This window comes from Gadus morhua, chromosome 16 (genome assembly GCF_902167405.1).
Source record: "Gadus morhua chromosome 16, gadMor3.0, whole genome shotgun sequence".
NCBI classification, from domain to species: domain Eukaryota; kingdom Metazoa; phylum Chordata; class Actinopteri; order Gadiformes; family Gadidae; genus Gadus; species Gadus morhua.
This window is the reverse complement of record NC_044063.1, coordinates 13,795,825-13,819,909: the sequence shown is the minus strand read 5'-3', so window position 1 is coordinate 13,819,909 and position 24,085 is coordinate 13,795,825. Positions and strand designations below refer to the sequence as shown.

The 24,085-nt window shown below is 50.7% G+C and overlaps 1 protein-coding gene across 1 annotated transcript in view; it reads right to left on the bottom strand.

The window, feature by feature from the left end:
- Positions 1-522: 522 nt before the first annotated feature.
- The window catches only part of rtn4rl1b (reticulon 4 receptor-like 1b), a 152,725-nt gene continuing 129,162 nt past the window's right edge, over positions 523-24,085 (bottom strand). The window contains 3 exon segments of the mRNA XM_030337159.1: positions 523-1,436; positions 1,438-1,983; positions 2,393-2,844. Of these exon segments, the coding sequence (XP_030193019.1) occupies positions 1,062-1,436; positions 1,438-1,983; positions 2,393-2,844 (1,373 nt within the window). The 3' untranslated portion in view covers positions 523-1,061.

Here is a 24,085-nt window from a genome sequence, read left to right as displayed (position 1 = left end):
TCAACACCACATTCATCGTTGTGATACTGAATGAGGATGTGTTGGATGCCTTCCTTCGTCCTGTTTAAGTGAACTCCGCTGGTGAGCAAAGAATGGGAATAAGAAGCAACATAGAATACGTTGGCAAGATGACTTGGAAAGCAAGGAAAGGAGGCTCCTTGTTTCCCTGTGTTGTCATCCTTAACGAGCTGTGACCTGCAACTTGAACTCCATTGGAACACTTTGAACAACCGTGAGCGTATCCTTGATGTTGCTAACTAGCACATTCATTATATTTTTTCATTACGTAACTGTTTTCTCTCTATCCTCGCAATGCCTCTTAGTTTCTCTCTAACCGTCTCTCTCTCTCTAACCGTCTCTCTCTCTCTCATCTCTCTTCTCGTCTCTCTCTCTCATCCTCTCTCATCATCTCTCTCCTCTCTCAGCTCTCTCTCTCTCTCTCTCACAAGCACACCTGCATGTATACACACACACACACACACACACACACACACACACACACACACACACACACACACACACACACACACACACACACACACACACACACACACACCACTCTCTCTCCATCCCCATCTCATGGGGAAAATGGTAAATCCATTCATCTGGTCTCCAAGGATCATCTTTGAAACTTTGTTTGAGTGAAAGACTTAGCTTTAAAGGAAAAAAAGAGAAACACAGACAATTTTAGGTTTAATTATAATGGCAGTGCAAGCTTGTGCTGCATTTCTCCTCCTATTCCCTTCCCCCCCTTTTCCCACGGATCGTAGCCCCTCGAAAAGTACTACGAGTCTCTCTGCTTACATGTTGGGATGCTTGGAGGTTTCATACTCTGAAAAGTATGCTCCTACACACAGTTGTACACAAACATACACATACACACATCCACACACATCCACACTCATACACACTCACACGCACATACATCAACAACATCAAACACACACACACACACACGCCACACAATAGGACACACACATATGAGCCTCGGGGCCTATGTGCACCGCTCGAGGGGGTTTCGCGATTTTCTATCCATGAGCTTTTTCGCCTCCCCCTGCTGGTCAACGCAGGATGTGCGCCATGTCTGAGATCACTAGGGCCCCCAACAGAAGGCCAAGGTATAGCGAGGAGCGGTGCATCAGCGCCGCCCTGTTGTTGGCCTGCTGCACCCCACTAGGGGGGCGCACCGTGGTCCGGGGAGTGCACTTGTGCTTCCTCCGCGTGACGGTGCCGTCGGGGGACGTGTGGTCGTACTTCCCCCCGTCGCCGAAGTCCGGGGACGAGTCCTCCTTGTCGGCCATCAGCTCCTTGGAGTGCACCTCGTTGTCGCCCTTGCCCTTGCCGCCGGACCGGTTGCGGGGCTTGGTGCAGTTCCGGGACCGTCCGGGCCGGGCGGCCGGCGGCGGCGGGGGGTGCACGATGCGGGTCTGCCCCCCCCGCCGCCACCGCCACCACCCCGCCGTTCATGGACGGGTTGACCGTGCCGGACAGGTTGTTGGTCTTGCTCTGGGCACGGGACTCGGAGTTGGGCACGGTGGGGGAGCAGTGGGGGAAGTCCTCCTGCTTGAGCTGCTTGAGGTCCTGGCCCAGCATGGGGGCGGGCGCCTGGCAGCCCACCGTGGAGGTGGAGCCCTTGAAGCGCTTCAGCCACTCCCACAGCGACAGGGCCTTGCAGTCGCAGGACCAGGGGTTGTCGTTGAGGCGCAGGTACTCCAGCGCGGGCAGTGTGTCCAGGCACTGCCCGGACAGCTCCACCAGGGAGTTGTTGAACAGGTAGAGGGTGGTGAGACGGCGCAGGTCGTGGAAAGCCAGGCGGTCCACCCACTGGATCTGGTTCTGGTGCAGCAGCAGGCGGTCCAGGGCCCGCAGGCCCCTGAAGGTGTTCTGGTGAAGGCTCCACAGACGGTTCCCGTGCAGGAAGAGGTGGCTCAGGTTGTGCAGGTCCATGAAGGTGTCGTCCTGCAGGAACTTGAGGTGGTTCTCCTGAGGACGGACACGAGGAACCGGGTTAACCCACCACACCCCTCTTACTTACTTGTTGCATGTTGTACGTCCCGGTACTTAATGCACACACTTGTTGTATGTTGTACGTACTTGCACACAATGTACACACTTGTTGCATGTTGTATGTCCCTGCACTTAAAAATAGTACTTAGCAATGTGTAGCATCTTATCCTAGCTATCTTTGCTGTATACGGGGAATGGGTTACCTTAGGGTAACATCCTTGCTGTACCGACAGTAAGATATTTTCTCTTTCTTCCGACAAATGTACTTTATAAGTCGCTTTTGATAAAAGCAAAAATACCCTCCATGTAATGTTAATGTATCGAGGACAACAGCACCTGTCGTCCAGTCGAGCAGTGCTACGACTCGACCCAGGGAAGGGCTTACCTGGAGGTAGAGGTACTGCAGGTTCCTCAGGCCTTGGAAGATGTTGTTGGGCAGGGCGCTGAGGCCGCACCTGTACAGGTGCAGCGCGTTGAGCCGGCTCAGCCCGTGGAAGGTGTCCGAGGCCAGGGAGCGCAGGTGGCGGTTGTCCCCCAGGTCCAGCTCCTCCAGCAGGGTGAAGCCGTGGAACGTGGAGGGATCGATGTAGGAGATGTTGTTGGAGTAGATCCACAGGGTGACGGTGGTGGAGCTGAAGTGGCCACGCAGCAGCCGGTGGATCTTGTTGTTCTGCAGGAAGATGCGCTCGCTGTTGGCCGGGATGCCCTCCGGCACGGACAGAAAGTTGTGCGCCTGGCAGGAGACGGTGCTCGGCGCCGTGTAGCAGATGCAGTGACGAGGGCAGGACCACGAGAGCTCCAGGCCGCAAAGGACCAGCAGGAACTCCAGCCCACAGCCTGTAGCGTCGATCACACACACACACACACACACACACACACACACACCAACACACACACACACACACACACACACACACACACACCACACACACACACACACACACACACACACACACACACACACACCGGGACGGAGGGAGGGAGGTGGGAGATCCCAGACAAAGGGAGACAGACGGAGATCACACAGACACCCACCATGAAGGAAGAGAAGGAGAATACAAATTAGTTCAGCAATAGTTGAACTTGAATTGAATACTGAGCGTAAACAAGTGGAGCCGGAGTCGGAACCTGAAAGAGAGGATTACTCTGACAAGGACGGGAGCCGTGGATGGATGTGACGCGGAGGCAAATCAGACGTTAGAGCGCCACGAGTCGGGCGGTGATGGGATACAATTACGTCGGGGGACCGGAACCGAGAGTCACTCATCCTACAGAGATACTTCCACTTTAAGCAGATCACATGCTGCTCGGGTGTAAATCCCCTTTCTCTCAAACAAACTAGTACCAAAGTGCCTTCCACAAATATGGACATTGCGTCACTGTTTTTTCGGCTGCTTCATGGCTTAGTGTCTCCAATCTAAAGCCCCCCTGCCTGGCCCAGCATGCTCTCCCTCTCGCGGGCCTGTGACTAAAAGTCTATTGAACACAGCAAACAAACACACCTGCTCCAGAGCTATGAGATGCTCACACACACACCCACTCACACACCCACGCGCACACGCACAGACGCACGCACATGCACACACACACACACACACACACACGCACACACACACTCCTATCTATGTACGTTACCCCACCAGACATCTGCACGCACACAAAGGCACACACACAGACACACACACAGACAAACAAACACACACACACACACACACACACACATACATACACACACAAACACACACACACACGCACACTCACACAGACACACACACCCACACAGACTCCTATCTATGTGTGTGACTCCACCACACAAGCACAAACGTTCACGTCCACGCTCAGCCTTTTCCGACATGCGGCCCCCTTCGGGGAACCGAGCGTTGGGGGTATTTTCTTTATCTCCGCCCATCACTCCCGCTCTGCAGCATGCCGCCGCCGTGACATTAGCGCCGGCGCGCGTTTAATGGCTCGTGGAATGTTCATTTGGTCGCCACGTCGACGGCCTCTCTGAGGCATTTAGGTCTCTCCGCTGATTGGTGACGTGATTACGCCCCGATCCGCCGCTGGCTCGCCCGGTGTGACGACGACGAGCGTGACTTATCCCCCGGTTACCGTCGAAAAAAACGAAAGCGGAGTGACTCACGTTTCGTGCGGCGAAGGCGCCCGGTCTCAGCGCCACCGCAGCGCCAGACTGCTCTGCTAGATGTATTATTCAAGGCTTGGTGACAGCTTGATACACTTTACTCGATCGATCGCCTCCGCCGCCCTGTGCCCCTGTGCGTTGGCAATCCGATTGTTTTCCGGGCGACAGTGGAGTATTAGTCTCTCGCCTGAGACCTGTGTATTTATTGGAATACATTCCCTCCTCTCAAAACCACGGCTAGAGCTGTGACCTTCAGTCTCTCATCCCTCTGACCTGTAGCAGTAATTCTGCCCGTCGGTTGGAACACCTCCTGTAATGTTGTGTCAGCCCCGTCTCAAGGGCCACGCTGTAATCCCCTTGTTAAGCCTGGTGGCTTCTGGGCAACAATGCCAAATAACGCATCCTCTCCGGGATCAGCGAGCCACTTACCTCGCCCCCAAGAATGAGGTGGGTAGAATAAACCGCCAAAGGTTGAACCACTCCCTCCCGGGTCTCAACCTTCAGCCGAGAACTTTAGACGAGAAGTTTATTGTTTCTATTGAAGATGCTTTCATACAAAGTGGCTTAGACAGAAGTCAGATAGAGCTTGCTTAAGGGCCTAGCTACCTTTCAGTGAAATCAGATAGAGCTCGCTCAGGGCTTAGGAGTTATCTTACAGTGAAGTCAGATAGAGCTCACTAAGGGCTTAGCAATCTTACAGTGAAGTCGGGTAGAGCTCACTAAGGGCTTAGGAGTTGTCTTACAGTGAAGTCAGATAGAGCTCACTAAGGAGTGAGTAGGGCTTACTGTGCGTTCACACCAAAAGCTGTAAAACGTTTTGAGCGATAAACGCCCATTCACTTTCTATTAGAAATGAGCGATAAAACGCTTGAGCGATAAAACGCTTGAGTGATAGCTTTAAAGCTGAAAAGCTGTCAATGAGAGTTGAAAACAGCTCAACTCTATGCAAATGAGCTAGTAGCGTTTTGGCTGTAAATGACCGCCAGCCAATCGGAATGTAGATGTCTCTCACCTGCGTTGGTCCCAGTAAACATGTGCGAGAACTTTAGGTCCTAGTTCCTACCACGCATTTGTTCCTTCATCATGATGCGTGAAATTTTGAGTTGCGTGTCCTGAGCTCAAATGTCCCGGTTTCCACCAACCACTATCCCCTTTTGTCCACGAGTGCATAGCCAACGTGGTCTTATTATAGCCCGATCATTAACTAAAAAACACATAGAAAGAATGAAGCATCCAGCATATGATTTCAACAATGTATGAGGGCATACGCAATCCGCATTACGCAACAGGGATGGTCGCACAGTGGAATGCTGATGGAAACCAGCGGACGAGCGGTGGGTGGAGATGTGCGCGCATTTCAGAAGCAGGGAGATACCGCACAAAAATCTATTTATAATTTGTCAGTTTGCCGTGTGTGCCTGGCACAAATGTTAACGTTGAGCGGATCTTTTCCATAATAAACAACACTATACACACACACGCACACACACACACACACACACACACACACACACACACACACACACACACACACACACACACACACACACACACACACACACACACACACGATAGCGATCAACTAAACTTTAATCTAGCATATAAGCAATCACTCCATTAATTAGTTATTCAGTGTATCATGTATTTATGCTTATTATTATTTTTCTATTGACCAAACTTAGGACTATCTTGTGGCTCAGCATCAGCAGCAGCACTTGCCTCAACTACGAGTGTGTAGTAGGCAAAAAGCGCGGGTCCTTTAAATGGAAAAGCTAAATCGCAAGAGCGATATGATCTGGAAATATTTTGGACAGCGTTGCGTTTGGAGCTATTCTGCGATTGTGCATCTTTTAGAGCTTTTGGTGTGAACGTACAGTTAGGTCTCTCAAAGGATGCCAACACATAACACTTGGGGATCGAACCCTGTACCTTCCGCCGGGGTCGACACCATAGCAACTCCAACATCCCCGTCCCACCACCACCACTAAGTAAAGCAACCCCCCCCCCCCCGCCCCTGTGTCTCAAACTTTAGTTCTTAACTCCACGAAGCCTTGGAGAGACGTGCTGTCTTCAAGAGGACCTCCTGACAGGGGGGATGATGGTAGGGCGAGATGGACTGATAGGGCGAGCGGGGGAATAAAGAGGGAGGTCCCGTCTGGCTGGGGGGACGTTTCAAAGCAGTGTTGTGGATGCTAATCATGTTGGACACAGAAGGAGAACCTCCCCCCCCCCTCCTCCGTCTCCCTGTGCCGCTCCACAGGTCTCCTGTCAGGACACGGTAATTGATTCTTTACTCGGCTTAATCTCCTCGTCTCAAATCACTGCTCCTTTTATCGCCTTATCGCGCCGTATCTCTGTCTGAGGAGAGATTAGTTTGAAAGAAAAGTTCCCTGAAAAGGGAAAAGTCGAATTTCCAGATAGAGTAACGTATAAGCGCCTCCGTTGAGGCAGAGGATCGGAGGAAAACGTGTGAATGGATGGAGGAACATGTTGTTCCTCCATTCATAACAAAAATGGTGTCTGAATCCACTCGTTGATTCTGCAGGAATGATGGGCCCTATCTCTGGTGCCAGCTTCCTTCCCCTCCACTACCTCCGCCACCTCTCCAGCCTCCAGCCTCCACCACCACCTCCACCTCAACCTCCACCTCCACTGCTATCTCCAGCTCCACCTCCATATCCGGAACGATGTCATTATTATCCTCTCATCGAGTTTGGTTACGCCATCCTTTCATGGACAACCCTTGCTCTTTGCCTGTGTAAGCTTTGTGTCGTATCTTATCTTAGACTGAGGGGGTACATGCTGGGCTGTCTGGTCACTCTCCCCATGATCGTGTTCCCTTTAACCTGACTACGATAGCCCCTCAACATTGCTTCTGAATGAAACACACAGACAGCATTTTCGGTGTGTGTGGGTTGTTTGTGTGTGTGTGTGTGTGTGTGTGTGTGTGTGTGTGTGTGTGTGTGTGTGTGTGTGTGTGTGTGTGTGTGTGTGTGTGTATGTGTAAGCGTCAGAACACAGGCAAAAAACAACAGGTAAACCTATTGTCGTGGGCGATAGAGCCGGTTCCCATCCGTACACCACAGAGAAGGGATCTAATATATGTTTTCACATCATAAACAAGCTTTCAAAAGCATCATTGTTTGCTGTTGTGCTGTTGTGTTGTGTCCTGTGTGTGTGTGTGAGAGTGTTTGTGTGTTTGTGTGTGTGTGTGTGTGTGGGTGTTTTTATAAGAAAATCGGTTAAAAAACAAAAAGATCTCTTGGGATTGTTGTCAGCGCACGGAAATGTAAAGGCAAGTGATTGCGTGTCATACCAGCATTGTGTGCCCGCACAATGCTCCTTTCAGCTCAGATGGTATTACATAAACAGCTCTGGACAGGACATAGCAGGGAGATGCCAACTCAGCCTGTTGGTGTTCAGCAGAATCAAGGGGAGGTTCTGAACGGGGAGAATAACGCGCTCTGGAAGACGAGGGCCGTGTTTACACTGCAAGCCGCCGCGTACATGCAGTCAAACACGGCAGGCAGGACCCCCTCTTCCTCCTCCTCGTCCACCTCCTTCTCTTCCTCGTCCGCCTCCTCTCCCTCCTCCTCCTCTTCCTCAACCTCTTCCGCCTCCACATCTTCCTCCTTCTCCTCTTCCTCCTCTTCCACCTCCTCGTCCTCCACCTAGTCCTCCTCCACCTCTTCCTCCCCATCCTCCAACTCCTTCTCCTCTTTCTCTTCCTCTGGGGGTCGTTGGGGGGGGGGGGGGGGTAATTAAGCAGCTCACTGGGGTGCAACTTGACCTTGCGTGACCTCCGGTGGCCGCGAAGGGTCCTTCCTTTGTCGACGGCACCCGAGGGTGAAATAGATAAATAAATGAATGCGGTGGGATGACTCGGGGGTCTCTCCCGGGCGGACTGCGGAGGAGACAGTGCAGAATATCGATGGAACATAGTTCACGCTGGATCGCCCTCATGAATAAGGCAGATCTGCTAATGGGAGGGAGAGAGTGTTCCTCCACACAATCCCCTGACTCCTTCCCAACATTACGCTGGACAAACTTCATTTCCTCCCGTTGCCCCTCGGAGGACCCTGGGACGAGTCTGGCTGGTTCGGCTCCCTGGTCTCCGATCCCCTCTCCTCTCTGCCGTCAGACCAGGGCTGGGCAGAATTTTGATCAAAACTAATATAATCTAGTTTAAATATTTTTTTTATTTCATTAAATGTTTTATGGCAAGTGCAGAACAGCTGGATACATATCTGTACATTATTTTAGATTTGAAAATTTTCTATTTCACCATTTTGTTTATATATTTTAAGACAACTTTCATAGTTCTCTGTTACAAAGTGTTTTTGAGAGAGACATTCTGAATAACTACATCATGTTTTCAAACTCAAATATAATCATTTGAATAATTGTGATTTCAATATTGACCAAAATAATCGTGATTAGGATTTTTTTACATAATCGAGCAGAATGGGGAATGCGTAATGGGAGGCCTGGTTCCGAAGGTGCTCATGGAGACTCAGACAGAGGTGGCTCCAGACTACAAAGCGATAAGTGAGTCGGTTTGGATGAGCTGCGTCCGACAGGCCCGACGGACACAGGAGGAGCTTCCATCCGCTCGGATCCGTTCCACTCCGCTCTGACCTGCTCCCATTCCTTCGGAATGCTCCGATCCGCTCCCATCCGCTTCTAACCACTCGGCTCCCATCTGCTCCCATCCGCTCGGATCCACTCTTAACCGCACTGTTCCAATCCGTTCCGATCCTATCCACTCTGATCCGATCCGCTTCCATGTAATCCGCTCCTCCGTGTTTTGCGAAAATCCCAAACCTTCAGCTTCGGTGTGTCGTGATCCCAACACTTTAACACTCTTCTTCTTTGGAGGCTGTTCATTGGAGGGTTCTTTGATGCCGTCTCTAAAAGTCGATGCTGCTGTTGTTGTGTTTTGGTTGTGCTCCTTGTTAGTGATCACCTGTCACCTGTGCTCCGCCACGGCGCCACGGCAACGGAGCAGCGCTGTCAGCCTCATTGATAAGGAGGAACAACAGATAACTCTAATGATGTATGTAGAACAAGGAGAATGTTGTGTTATCGGATCCGGCTCCTGGACCATTACTCATAGCTGTCTTCATCATATCTGGCCTGTGTGTGCGTGTAGCTGTGCATGGTTGTGTGTGTGGGTATGTTTGTTTGAGTGTGTGAGTGTGTGTATGTGTGTGTTTTCAGATAGCCTCCTAATGATTGTACTTATCAGGGCAGCCCGTTCAGAACTTATTGGTTCCCTTGGTCTCAGTATCTCAGAAATAAAGTGAGGAATGTAACAACCTCAGCTTACCCATAATGTCTCTTATCCCCCATAAAAGGTTCATGTCAACTCTGTAATCTATTAAATCTCACGATAATAAGTCTTAGATTATCAACATCAATCCTCCCCAACAACAACAACAAGTTATGCTAATAGTTAGATTGACCATGATGCATCTTATCTTAGCCTAGCTTCTCCTAGCCTCAGTGCACCGGTTGACGACAGCAAGCTACGCTAATAGTTCAATGGACATTTGACTATGATGCATCCTAGCTTAGCTACAAGCTTCTCCTAGCCTCAACATCTTAGCTTAGCCTAGCTCCTCCTAGCCTCTGCGCTCCGGTTGACGACAACAAGCTACACTAATAGTTAAATGGGCCGTGATACATCATCTTAGCTACTAGCTTCTCCTAGCCCCAGCGCTCCTTTTAATTCCTGGTTCCGTCTAGGAACATAAACACAGCCTTCCTACACTGTGACGCAGATAGAGGCTACTAAAACGAGAGCGCCGGTGTTTAGCGGCGTGTTGCGGCGAGCAGATGTTTACTGGGCGCCGTTAGCGCTGTTAGCACTCTCTGGACCAGGAGGAAGAGCGCCCCTGTTCCTTATTCATGTCTCCTGCTTCTTAAGTGCTGTTCTCCGGTGCTGCCGCTGCCGCCGCCCCTCGGATATGAAGATCAGTGGCGGCCGATCGTCTGCACACGGCCTCCTCGCTCGGAGAGCGCAGAGTGGGAGGCGGCGTGTTTGGATCGCGGAGAGGGGGGGATGGGGGGATGGGGTGGGTGGAACGCCAGGAAGGATGTAGAAAGAGAAAGAGCAAGCGGCGGCGGGGAAGGAAAGGCGTGTTGTGTCACAACCGGCCGCCGCCGCGCTCTACGCTGAACCGCGGCGGGGAGTGGGTGAGGGGGATGAGGGGAGTGAGGCTTGAGGGGGGAGGGGGTGAGGGGGTGAGAGGGGCTGAGGGGGGTCAGGGGGTGGGGGGTGAGGCTGAGGAGGGGTGAGGGCGTGAGGCGGGTTCCTCCAGCCAGGGGTAAACAAAGCATCGCACCGCAGCGAACCACAACAAACAGTCCGGGAACAAATGGTTAGTCGATGACAACAACGACAACAACAACAACATCGACAACAACAACAACGCCGACCAGGCGTGAGTCGCCGGCGACGCGAGTCATCAACACTTTCCCGCCTTATAGATCGCTGTAAATAGCGACGAGCAGAACTAGCAAAGAGGGCACGGCGGGGCGTACGAAAGGAGAGCGGAGATGTTTCGGGCGCCTGCTGCTCAGAGACCGCCGCGTTCATTAGCGGCGGTGGCGGCGGCGTGGCATTCCAAGGTGCGGAGCGGGGCGGCAGGAGCGTCGGGATGAGAGGCTCTTCACGGCTCTTTAATAGCAACATCTCCATTAAGGCTAAATGGCAGCGCCGCGCAGACGCTAATTATATTTGCATACATTCCGAACTGCCGTTTGTGTACGCGAGGGACGGGAGCGCCGCGGCGTTGCGCGTGTGATGCAGACGCATGAACGTCGCTCAGACACACACACACACACACACAAACACACACACACACACACACACACACACACACACACACACACACACACACACACACACACTCAAAACCACAGACAAACTATCTAATGCCCTTCACACACATACTCCCACACACACAGACACACACACACACACACACACACAAACGCACACACACTCAGGGCCTCTTCATGGGACATCCACATTACAGTACGCCAGGCAACCTTTGGCGGAGCCGGCTCGTCGCTCTCCATTGGCCATAATGCACAAGAGTGGTCAGGCTAAATAAATCACTCTGCCAGACCGCGTGCATATAAAACCTCCCGAATGTATCCACGCACAGTCCATGTATTACCTTTAAAGTGATAAAGAGTGTGTGAGGGCCAACGCCATTACTCTCAGTGGTTGGAGCGCTAATAATTAGCTTTCAGGAATAATGGCTGCGGGGGCTGAGGGGGTGGGTACTGTTTCCTGTTCGACCGGGCTCTCTATGTCCAGCGTAGCGACGGTCTGCATCTGGTTGGCTGGTAACCGGATGGCTGCTAGTTCGATTCCCCCCGGCTCCCCCTAGCTTGAGTGTCGAGGTGTCCCTGAGCAAGGCACCTCACCCTGACTGCTCCTGACTAGCCGGCTGCTGCCTTGTGTGGCTGACAACACCGTCGGTGTGTGAAGGTGTGAATGAATGGGTGAATGTTAGGCAATGTTGTTAAGCGCTTTGGGTGGCCACAGGTTAGAAAAGCGCTGTATAAATACAATCCTTTTACCATTTAAGCCATCCTTCTCCGTCCTGCTTAATGACTTTGGTTGTTTGATGAGGCAAATTGATGTATAGATTTGTATCGCAAAAGCAAACACAAAGGTGGAATATCGGAAGTTCCTCGGAGAGACAATGGCAACCAACCGTGTGTTTCACAGAGGGGTACAGCTATCGATACGCCCCCCCCCCCCCCCCCCGGACCCCTGTCTCTCTATTGATCATCAGCCACTCGTGTTCAAGGCTGGCGTTAATGAACAACGAAGCATCATTGGGAAGTAGTTAAGGAAAGGCAGAACTCAGAGTTACAGAAGGGCATGAACAAACGTTGTGAGCCTTGAACCCCGACTCCGCTAAGGTCCTCTACCCTGACTCTGCATAAACCCGAGGTTCAAGTGTGGGCTCTGCCCTTGAGACAGAAACACAGGCAGGTTATATGTTTGCTGTACTCTTTTAACACAATGATTGGAGTGCGGTTACACATCCGTTCATCAGTTTGAGGTCACCCAGACAATTTCATGTTTTCAATGAAAACACCTCACCCTTTATACAAAAGTTTTCAGCTGTGCTTACATAATTGCACAAGGTTTTTCTAATCATCAATTAGCCTTTTAACACGATTAGCTAAACAATGTACCGTTAGAACACAGAAGCGATGGTTGCTGGAAATGGGCCTCTGTACACCAATGTAGATATTCCATAAAATATCTGCCATTTCCAGCTAGAATTGTAATTTACCACATTAACAACGTCAGGAATGTATTTCTGATTGATTTAATGTTTTCTTCATCGAAAAAAACTGTGCTTTTCTTAAAGGAATGAGGACGTTTCTCAGTGACCCCAAACTTTTTAACGGTAGCGTCTATCTCCGCCGTATTCTATTAACACAATGGTGGCAGCGAGGTTGTGTTCTCGAGGTAAACGCACAATCCCAAGACAAATGAATATTCTCGTGGCTGAGTATTAGCCGGGATAATAAGCGAGCTATATTTAGCCCCGTGTGCTGCCCCAGGCAGCAGGGGGATCAGTGACTCGACATGTGCGTCGTTCTCTCCATGGCTGTCGTCCACGTGTGGTTTCGGGAACGACAGGAAGTGACACGCCGTACATTACTCCTCCTCCTCCTCCTTCACGGTCAGCTTACATAACAAAGCTCACCCCGACACCGACGTGGCCGTTCACCCTTCCACCAGGCACCGAGTGCTCCGTGAGAACATGAATAACGTAGTGTGTGTTGTGATGCACACACACACACACACCCGCCTTGGATTTACCGCGTTGTGTACGAGTTGTTGTCTGCTTAGTGGGCCGCGGGAAGAACACTAAGTCGTGTAACCCCGCGTTCTGTTAGCGCTGAAGAAACGAAGCATTTCACATCAATAACCTAACCACCATTTTCTCTTCCCAAACACCTCTTCTCTTCTTTCCTCCAGCTGCCATCTTCTAACTCTTGCGACGCCCCGTATATTTAGCCACAAGACAAACTCCTAGTCTAGTGTGTCTTCACCTCGAAACAAAGGTGACATGAAGATGACATCACCCTGACGGGGCTTGACTTCACAGGCGGCGCATCCACACTGTACTTCAGACGATGCACCCGGGCCGTGTAAAGCTCTTTGCAGATGAATGATTTAAATGGGTTTTTCTATATTTACCTCTCAGGCCCATCAGGTCTTTGCCTCTGGGTGTGTATCTGTGCATATGGCAGCCATTTTAAAGCTCACACCCAAACGGCACCCTTCTTCTATGAGTCCCCTTAGAGAAACGGGAGAGAGAAAGGGAGAGGGAGAGGGAGAGAAAGGGAGCGGTAACGAGACAGAGAGGAAGAGAGACTGAGACAGAGAGGGAGAGAGAGGGAGAGAGAGAGGGATATATATAAATATATACATATATATATATATATATATATATATATATATATATAGAGAGGGATATATATAAATATATATATATCGAGAGAGAGAGAGAGAGAGAGGGAGAGAGCGAGAGAGAGAGCGAGGGAGAGAGAGAGAGAGACAGAGGAGGAGACAGAGAGGGAGGGAGAGAGAGAGAGAGAGAGAGAGAGAGAGAGAGAGAGAGAGAGAGAGGTACTGAAGCAACAGCAAGCTGCCTACCCCTGCATGCCAACCTCATGTGCCCTAGATTCACCGGATCAATTATTCATCGCAGGTGAGTTTGGGGCTCTGTGTATGTAAAGACACGCTCACACACTCACTGTGCACACCCTCCTGCTCTCTCCCTCCTTCTCTCTCCCTCCTTCTCCCTCCCTCCTCCTCCCTCCCTCCTCCTCCCTCCCGCCCTCCTGCTCCCTCCCACCTTCTGTCTCCCTCCTTCTCCCTCCCTCCTTCTCCCCACTCCTTCTCCCTCCTCTTCCCTAACTCCTGCTCCCTCCCTCCCTCTCCCTCTCTCCACTCCCTCTCTCGCACATGTACACACACACACACACACACACACACGCACACACACACACACACACACACACACACACACACACACACACACACACACACACACACACACACACACACACACACACACACACACACACACACTCTGGCACACACATATGTACACACACACGCAGACACACACAGACACACTACAAACACAAGAATCCAAAAGGACTAAGCTGAGGATAATTGTGGAAGTTGTGAAATGAGGCAGACGTGGTGGTTATTAGCCAACGGTGGTTCCTGTGCTGCACAAATGCAGTCCCACACCTGTAACCATATACATGTATGCAGGTGCATGGATGCAAACGCATTGGAAAACAATGTTATTATCAAGCAGCGCACTGCAGGCTATACATCTGTTACCAAAGGCACCCCAAACGCTCACGTAGCGACACAATCACAAACACACACACAGGTGTGTACAGAGGAGGAGGCAATTACTATGCAATGCTCAACAAGCCGCGCCATTAGATTGGACAGCGTGCAGGTTAATTTGGTGTGTGTGTGTGTGTGTGTGGGGGGGGGGGGGGGGGGGGGGGGGGGGGGGGGGGGGGGGCGGGGGGGTTGTCGTGTGTGAGTTGTAGCCTCTCAGCATTGTGGGAAAAAAAGGGAATAAAACAAGAGTAAAAAGGAAGGAGACGAGGGAAGGAAGGCGGGAGGTGAGGGGGAGAGAGAGAGAGAGAGACGAGGGAGAGACCTTGATCTTGGGAGCAGAGTAATCCTTTTTCATTAAGAGCACTTTTTTCAAGACCCTGAGAGCTTCACCATTGATCCCGCTGTAATGTCAATTCATTAAGGGAACCGGGGCCTGGCAACACTAGCACCAGGCTGCACACCCCACCACTGCAGAGGCCAAATAAACATGCTCCTGTTTTACCAGTGTACCGTCGTCAACCTCTCTCTACCTCTCTTGCTCTCTCTCTCTCTCTCTCTCTCTCTCTCTCTCTCTCTCTCTCTCTCTCCCTCTCTCTCTCTTTCCCTCACTCTGCCTCTACCTTTCTCTCTCTCTATCTCCTTCTCCTCTCTCTCTCTCTCTCTCTCTCTCTCTCTCTCTCTCTCTCTCTCTCTCTCTCTCTCTCTCTCTCTCTCTCTCTCTCTCTCTCTATGTGCTCTTTTTAATGCTCTCGCTCTCTACAGCTCTCTACAGCTCTCCCCCCCCCCCTTCCCCGCCTTGAATTAATACAATCCCTGTGTTTTCCCCAAGTTTCTGACACTGTGTTTTGTCTTCGTTTAATCTCTATGGGTTTATATAATCGGGTTCCAGCTTCCAGGAAGATGACTTATTACCTCATTCAATTTACTCTCTTTCTCTCTCTGTCTCTCTCTGTCTCTCTCTCTCTCTCTCTCTCTCTCTCTCTCTCTCTCTCTCTCTCTCTCTCTCTCTCTCCTCTCTCTCTCTCTCTCTCTCTCTCTCTCTCTCTCTCCCTCTCTCTCTCTCTCTCTCTCTCTGTCTCTCTCTCTCTCTCTCTCTCTCTCTCTCTCTCTCTACCTCTACCCCTCTGGGGTGCAGCTGCCTAGGGGCCTGCCCTTGAGTTCCCTCCCTTCCCTCCCCTCCTCCTTCCCACCCCCTTCTCTCCCCTCCTCCCCCCTCTCCCCCTCCTCCCCCTCCTCCCCCAGTCAGAGGGCCTCTCACTGTCACCTGTCTGGTTATTTACAGTACAATCTGGCCCGTGAGGGCTGCGCTGTCAGACCATCCTCACGATGGTTTATAGAACGCTCTCTTAAAAAGCAAGCGCGTAACAAAGTGAACTATTTGTTTTCCACTATGAAACACCCTGCCCCCACCCCTCCAGTACCTCGGTCTCGAGGGTTTGAAACAAAGCCTCCTTTAATACCTTCCTGCACTCCCCATTCGCCCTCCCCTCTGCTTCGGTGTCCATCTTCTCCCCCTCCCCCTCCTCCTCCTCCTCCCTCCTTCATGTCACCCCCCCCCCTCCCCCCCCCCCCCCCCTCCCCGCTGGCTGTTTACTTCACTCCCATTGTTGTCGGTGTGTTTGTTTGTCGTCTTTCTTTCAAAGCTGAGCTAAGCTAAGCTAAGCTAAGCTAAGCTAAGGAGGCTTCGGCTGGATGAGACGGAGCCGGTGCCGGGTGGTGATTAAAGACAACCGGGGCCTGCCTGTTTGAGATAGTGCAGCCGCTTATGGGGATCCTCTGAGTCACTACACCGAACCAAAGACACACTTCAAAGTCCTCCATCGACAGCTGCTCTCACACACGCCTTTATCCAACACTGAGTTTTAGCATTCCTTGTTTTTTCCTTTCTGGCTGTGATGCCTCTTCCTCGACCCCCCCCCCCCCCCCCCCCCCATCACCCCCCGAAAGAGTGTGAAATCACTTTAGCATCTCTCGCTCCCCGACATGGCTTGGCCTTTTACATCAGTGGGCCAACGGCTCGGCTACGCTGTATTCTCTGCAGGATGAAATGTCGATCGTTTGTTTCCTCATCTCCATTGTGAACCTGAGCCCCTCTGAGAGGGTGGGGGGAGGAGGGGGGAGGAGGGGGGAGGAGGGGGGAGGCGGACACCACAAACTAGCAGGGCTTTGTAAGTGCTTTCTCTTCTCCCCGCTTCACTCCTCTCCCCTCTCCTCTCTTGTATCCTCTCCCCATCACTCATCTCTCCTCCATTCTCTCTCCTCCTCTCCTCCCCTCCACTCATCCCTACCTCTCCCCCTTCGCCCCCCTTCCCCTCCTCCCCTCTCATCCCCTCTCTCCTCCTCTCCTCCCTTCTCCTCTCCTCTCATATCCCCTCCCCTCTCCTCTCCCCTACTCTCCCCTATCTCCCCTCCTCTCCTCTCCTCTCCTCTCCTCTCCTCTCCTCTCCCCACCTCTCCTCTCCTCTCCTCTCCTCTCCCCTTCCCTCCTCTCCTCTCCTCTCCCCTCCTCTCCTCGCCCCTCTCTCCCCTCCTCTCCTCTCCCCTCCTCTCCTCCCCTCTCCTCTCCTCTCCTCTCCTCTCCTCTCCCCTCCTCTCCTCCCCTCTGTGGTCCAGCTGCCTCTTCACATGTGTAGCCTCCTCTTCTGGCAGCCGGTGAGTGCTTGCCATCCCCTAGTCCCGTATAAAAGCAAAAGAGTGCTGTGCTGCAGTCTACCTTCCACAGATAAGTGCTTATTTTATGATTACCCTTTATGACCACAGTATAATTTTCATTGGCCGCAATGACTCGGTGCCCTCAAAGATTACCGCGGACAACCCTTGGGCAGCCTTCAAAATAAAAGCACAGAAACACACCCACCCACACACGACAGCTGCACAAAGTTACACAGACTAACACGTGCACACGCACATACTGCCAAACACGTCACACGTACACACGCTGTCACACAGTTATAAACACACAGACACACACACAAATTCACGAACCCACAATCTCAAACAGTCACACAAGTAACACAGTGACACACACACATACACACACACACACACACACACACACACACACACACACACACACACACACACACACACACACACACACACACACACACAGACACACACACACACACACACACACACACACACACACACACACACACACACACACACACACACACACACACACACACACACACACACATGCACCATATGGAGAACAATGTTGTGGAGAAGAGCACGTGCAAAGAGGAGATCTTAGGCTCCAGATCTTAGAGTTCATGTGACTGGATGATGAAAAATGATTCCCTCCAGCCAGCGCCTCTCTGCCTCGCTCTCTCTCTCGCTCTCCTTCTCTCTCACTCTCTCTCTCTCGCTCCCTTGCTACCTCTCTCTCTCCCTCTCCCTCTCCTTGAAGACAAATAACGAGGAGGAAAAGTCAAGGACACAGCCACTGAGGGCTCCGTTTACACAAGGCATCGTGAGAGGGCTGTTTCAAAGAGAGAGAGAGGCAGAGAGACATGAAGAGCAAGTCACGTAGAGAGGGAGGGGGGAGAGAGAGAGAGAGAGAGAGAGAGAGAGAGAGAGAGAGAGAGAGAGAGAGAGAGAGAGAGAGAGAGAGAGAGAGAGAGAGAGAGAGGGTGGGAGGCAGAGAGAATAAAAGTCACAGAAACAGAAAGAGAGAGAGCCAATTCCAGAGAGAAAGAGAGAGACAGAGACAGAGATGGACATCAGAGAGAGAGCAAGTCAGGGTAAGACGAGAACAGAAGCTTTAGCAGGCGAGAGACAGGGAAGGAAAAGAGAGAGGAAGAGAGAGACAGATAAATAAAATACATAAACAGGATGCCACGGAGCGAAAAAGTAAAACACCAAGCCACCAGAAGTGCGTCAAAACATCCAAAGCAGAGGATGAGCTGAAGATTATGGCCAGGCCTCGGCTGTGCCGGGCTGGAGTCCTTCACAGCAGACTGGCCCGGCCGTAGTAAAGTACCATGCATATCTCCCCCCCTCTGGGGCTATTATCTTCACACCCCCGTGCCTTTACCACCGACACAGCCACCTCCAGCTCTCCCATCAGCCCCCCGACAGGACAGGTGATGGCGGTGTTCGCCCAGCCGTGGACAGCCCAGCCTAAACTCAAACACCTCCCGTTTACCGAAGGGATTTGTCTTTTCGTTGGTTTTTATTTTTTAAACTCTCACGCACTTACAACCCAACAAACATCAAACAGGATTTGGCCGATGTGACATGAAGATACGGGCGTCGACGGCAGGGCGCGAGGTGGGACCTGTTTTTGTCTCAACCGATAGAAAGAAACAACACGGTTACATGGTTCTATAGTGCCCTTCACATTTAAGTTTTTATTCTCTCTCTCTCACACCCTCTCTCTCTCACACCCTCTCTCTCTCACTCTCTCTCTCTCTCTCTCTCTCTCTCTCTCTCACTCTCTCTCTCTCTCTCTCTCTCTCTCTCTCTCTCTCTCTCTCTCTCTCTCTCTCTCTCTCTCTCTCTCTCTCTCTCTCTCTCTCTCACGACCTCTCTCTCTCTCACACCCTCTTTCTGTTTCTCTCGCTCCCTCTGTTTCTCTCCTCCCTCCCTCGTCTCTTTCTCTCTCTCTGTCTCCCTCTCTCTTCCTCTCTCCCTCTCTAGCTCTCTTCCTCTGTCACTCTCACTCTCTCACACTCTCGCTCTCTCTCCCTTTCCCTCTCTCTCTCTCTCCTCTCTCTCTCTCTCTCCCTCTCTTTCTCTCTCCCTCTCGATGGGGGACTGTACCTCTGCTGGCCCTGTCCATCTCATCTTGCTGCTGCAGCAGAGAAGGGGGCCTTCAAGGGGCCCCTTTCATTAAAATCTCAGGGCAGGCAGGAGGCCTGGGAGACACAGAGGTAAAGGTCTACTGTCGTCCTCACATACAGGACAGCACCTCGCAGGCCCTTTGCGATGTATTCCCCTTTTTGAAAGCCCCGACAATGCTGAGCCTCAGCAGCAGAGTCTTCAGACATGCAGTATTACTTTGCTTTGAGTTAGAGCGTCCACAAAGTCCCCGGTTTGAGATGACTTTTTAATTTGATGCGGCGAATCAAAAGTGCGCTTTCTTGTCACATGAACGATCAAAGAGAGATCAATAATCAAAGAGCGGGAGTGTGTGAAGAATCAGAAGAAGAACAGCAGGAATATTCTCACATCCATGAACAAAACCCATGGAGTAGAACATCTTTCTGTTTGCATTTTCCCGGCCCACCGGGCACTGTCGGAAGGACAGCTGACATTCTAGATATGGATTCCAAATCCTAACCCTGCGTCTTTGGCCTTTAGGAGTTTGTTTGGCGGGGCAGCCGAGACAGGGAGGGAGAAGGTGAGGGAGAACGACGCTACGACCGCATGAGAGGCGTGACCACGGATGGATTCAGAATCCTGGCCCTCATCAGCCCGTTGACTCACTTGGTCAGAGTTCACCTTAACTCTGCATAGCCCCCCCCCCCCCCCCCCACACACACACACACACCTTCTTATGCACTCATTATATGTTTTATGTCCTTAAAATTGTACTTAGCATTGTGTAGCATCTTATTCTAACTATCTTTGTTGTATACGGGGAATAATCTAACCAACAGGTTAACCCAACTAGTAGTAGTTAGCGCTTGGCACTTGTTTCTATGAACATCCTTGCTGTAACGACAGCGATATATTGTTGATTCTCTTTCTCCTGACAAATGTTCTTATTGTAAGTATCTTTGGATAAAAGCGTCTGCTAAACGCCCTGAATGTAAACATAAGTGACCCTTTGTGTCGTGGTCCTAAATGACTTACGACCGTGTGGCCATACTCTCAGGAGGGTCTCGCCCGTTAGAACTTTAGTTAACAGAGGTTGGATTAATCATTTGTTTTTGTGATTTTAAAAAACAGGGTCGGAGCAGATGATAAATCAATAAGTCTGGCTGCGAATGTGAAAACATTAAATTGAAATTCAGCGGGGCGAAGGCAAACGAAAGGGGTGATGGAAGAATCTATCGGTCGTTAATCTGGGCAAAGGGAACACAAATATTTGAGGGGAGCACTGTCATGCATAAAAAACTAATTAAAACCTAAAGGGCCATAAAATGTCATGTTCAAAGGGCTCGGGAAATTATGTCTTCGTGTCTTCAGAACCGTCACACTGTGTTCAGATTGTGCTTTTCATCCTGCTTGGAAAACGAAGCCAAAGCTTGGGAAGATGAGGATACACACGTGGATAATCTCAGCATGTAAAACTACTTAGCGATTGAGCTACCTCCAAAAGAGAGCAGAGGAGTTTAAGGAGGTGCAGGGTGGGGAGTTTAGCGCTGCTGTTTGGCTTAAGTATCTGGGCTGTGATTAATAAATGAGCTTGTCTGGGGGCCAGACAAAAAGACAAAGAATGGTATAAAGATAGCGATAATTAAAGATGGAAGAAAGGAACTATTTCACGGTGCGGTAATCTTACTGGGGTATCAGAGTTTTCAGTTGGCTGTATAATGAGGCAGATAGTGGATGGCTGTGTTAAATATACATTCTGCAGCAAAGGATGTTTTAGGGAATTTTTTTGCCACCTCAGGTAATTGAATCAGGAAAACTCCCATATCTGGCATAATCCTTTAACATCTTAATTTTGATCGAGCCGATCGTAATATTTCTGCTGATCGTTCTCGTCGGATTTCTATTTTCAGTTGTTTTAGCTGTGATTTGAATATACGATAACGTTTAGATAGAACAAATCATACTATATTTATAAGAATAAAACTACTATAATAATTAGAATAATACATAGTTTCAAACCTGCATGCACATTTAGTCAAAGTTTGGGCCAACTCCTGAAAGGGCAGTTCAATTTATTATATATTTACCATGTCCATTCTAGCTTTCCATGCGAACTGCTCCTCAACAATAACAGCCTACAGCATCCCTCTCGTGAGCTAAAAGGGTTCAGGACAGGAGGAATATTTAATGCATTTCCTGCCCTGTTGTGGGGGAGCGTGATTTTTTCCTCTCCCCCCATTTAAATACTAATGATATCAGAGGGAATCGGAGAAGTGAAGATAGGAGAGAACATGACCCTCCTTGGTCGAAGAAGAAGAATGTGATATTAAGTGAGGAAAATGTGTTGCATCCTCCACTCGCTCTGTGTCTCTCTCTCCCTCTACCTTTCTCCCTCACTCCCTCTCTTTCTCTCTTTCTCTCTCTCTCGCTCTCTCTGCCTCAACCTTTCTCTCTCTCTATCTCCCTCTCTTTCTCTCCCTCCCTCTCCCCCTCTCTCTCTCGCGTTCTCTCACCTTCTCTTTCCCTCTACCTTTCTCACTCTCTCTCTCTCTCTCTCTCTCTCTCTCTCTCTCTCTCTCTCTCTCTCTCTCTCTCTCTCTCTCTCTCTCTCTCTCTCTCTCTCTCTCTCTCTCTCTCTCTCTCTCTCTCTCTCGCTCCATATTACTCATCCCCCTCCATGGTAAACTGAGGGGGATTTTATTTCAGCAAATCACTTCAGTTATAATATATAAATCGAAATGAAAATTTGCAAACCTCATGTAAACCCCGGCGGGCCCTGGGCTGTGGAGGATGGAGTGGGGAAGAGGGGTTCAGGGCTGGGCCGCTGAAGGACACCATTTTGGATGGGTATTGTTCACCTGGGTCAGAGCCCGTACACAGAGGACACACGCGTCCCTAACGTACGCGGTGACTAGCGCTGGGGCCTCGCTGGGGCCATCGCTGTGAGGTCGGAAGGACAAACAACAATGGCCTCTTGTTATTGGACGTTGTTGTTGTTGTGTAACATGCATAGCAACCGTTTTGAGTCTGTTTTGGTGAAATGTATAAGTGGATCAATTCAGTTTTTCAGGGAACAGTGTACAATATTGTGTAAATTGGTCTTCGATTGGTTATTCTCGATTCGCATGAAGCAATGTTTGCTGTTGTTATTGTTGTTGTTACATCCTTCAGAAGGGGAAAGCGATGCTGTTTAAAGACCTTGATATGTTTGCTCTTTGACAGGCAGGTTCAGATCTACATCAGTGAGATATCCAGATTTAACCACCGAAGAACCCGCTCCCTCCCACCGCAATCACCTCCAAATGGACCGTCATTCATTCCCTCCTATTTTATTCAGTTCTTCTCCAGACATTGTTCATCATTTCCGAACTAAACCATGACAGGCGGTTATTATCTCCCCCGACAGCCGCTGTCACGTCGCGTCTGCCTCCTTCTTTTAGCTTATAATGTCTCCAGCCTGTATTGGGTGTCAAAACAACCCCTCCCCCCGGCCACCCCGAAACACTTAGGAGCTCCCCCCCCGCCCCCTTCCACCCCCACTCACCGCCATGCCCCGTCGTCAGCCGCGACCTGGAAGGTAACCTCATCTCCAGGAATAAACACGGGGGGAAAAAGGGCTGTGAATTCAATTCCCCCCTCCCTGATACTTCCCATCGTCACCCTGTAGTATTGTGTTTGGATCGGGAGCTCCTAATGAATTGGCGATGGCATCGTGCCACGCTCCATTACTAAGGCCCTGCATTGCTAGTCAAGTGATTGTTTGCCCTCTTCCTCCTCTTAAATGATGTTGTTATTATCATGGACAGACACGCACAGCTCGAAACGAAATGTCATTCCCAAATAACCCCCTCTCTCTTCCGACTTCCAAACAAAACAGACGCGCCCGAGCCCACTCACCCGAAATGTCAGCTCTGACGCGTGGCCTATTAGATCAAATAACCACTGGCTCTGCTCTTTCCACGCCCGGGGACGGCCGGCCTTTGTGCCGCGACTCACGCCGGCGCGGATATTTGAATAATTACAACTTAATACGTGTGACGGAGGTTCAAGGTGAGCGAGGCTGCGTGCCTTAATCCAGCCGTGATGCTGCTGCCGTGTGAAGTGCCTTTGTTTGGGGTGCTGAGCTCTGAGGATGACCGGGGCCTTTGGGTGTGTACGGGAGGGAGGGGGGGTAGAGCATAATCACCCTATGACACGCAGCTGCACTCCCAGACATTAAGGCGGATTACGGCGCCTTCTGAAGTTTGGTATTATTATTTCGCGGGCGAGAGTTGAACACATTTTCCTTTTTCACACACTTAATGGACTGATTTGTCATCACATCGGATACGTGTTAAGTGGCCGCGGGACTTTGAGCTGGAAATGCGGTTGGCTTAGTTTATACGCACACAAACAAATAGAAGCTTGGACGGTGTTTAGCCCTAATCTCTGGGGGATCTGTGTGTTCTCTGTCCGGCACTGGACACAGATTGACTCCTTTGCCGCTGAAAGAATCTCCGTCTTTAATTACACTTAATTGCATGTTCCCCCCCCCCCCCCCCCCCGGACCTCTCTCTGCCACACAACACTGTTCAGACTTGTTGTATTTTGTTTGATTCTAGATTGCAGCATCCAATGTTTCCGAAGCGCGGCATTTATCGGTGAGATGAGAGCTGTGGTAATTACGGTGATTTCAGTCTCAGTCAACGAAGGGAGGGACGGCGGACGTTGTTGTTCTCCGCGGTGACATCTTATGACGTCCATCTTGTGTGTCT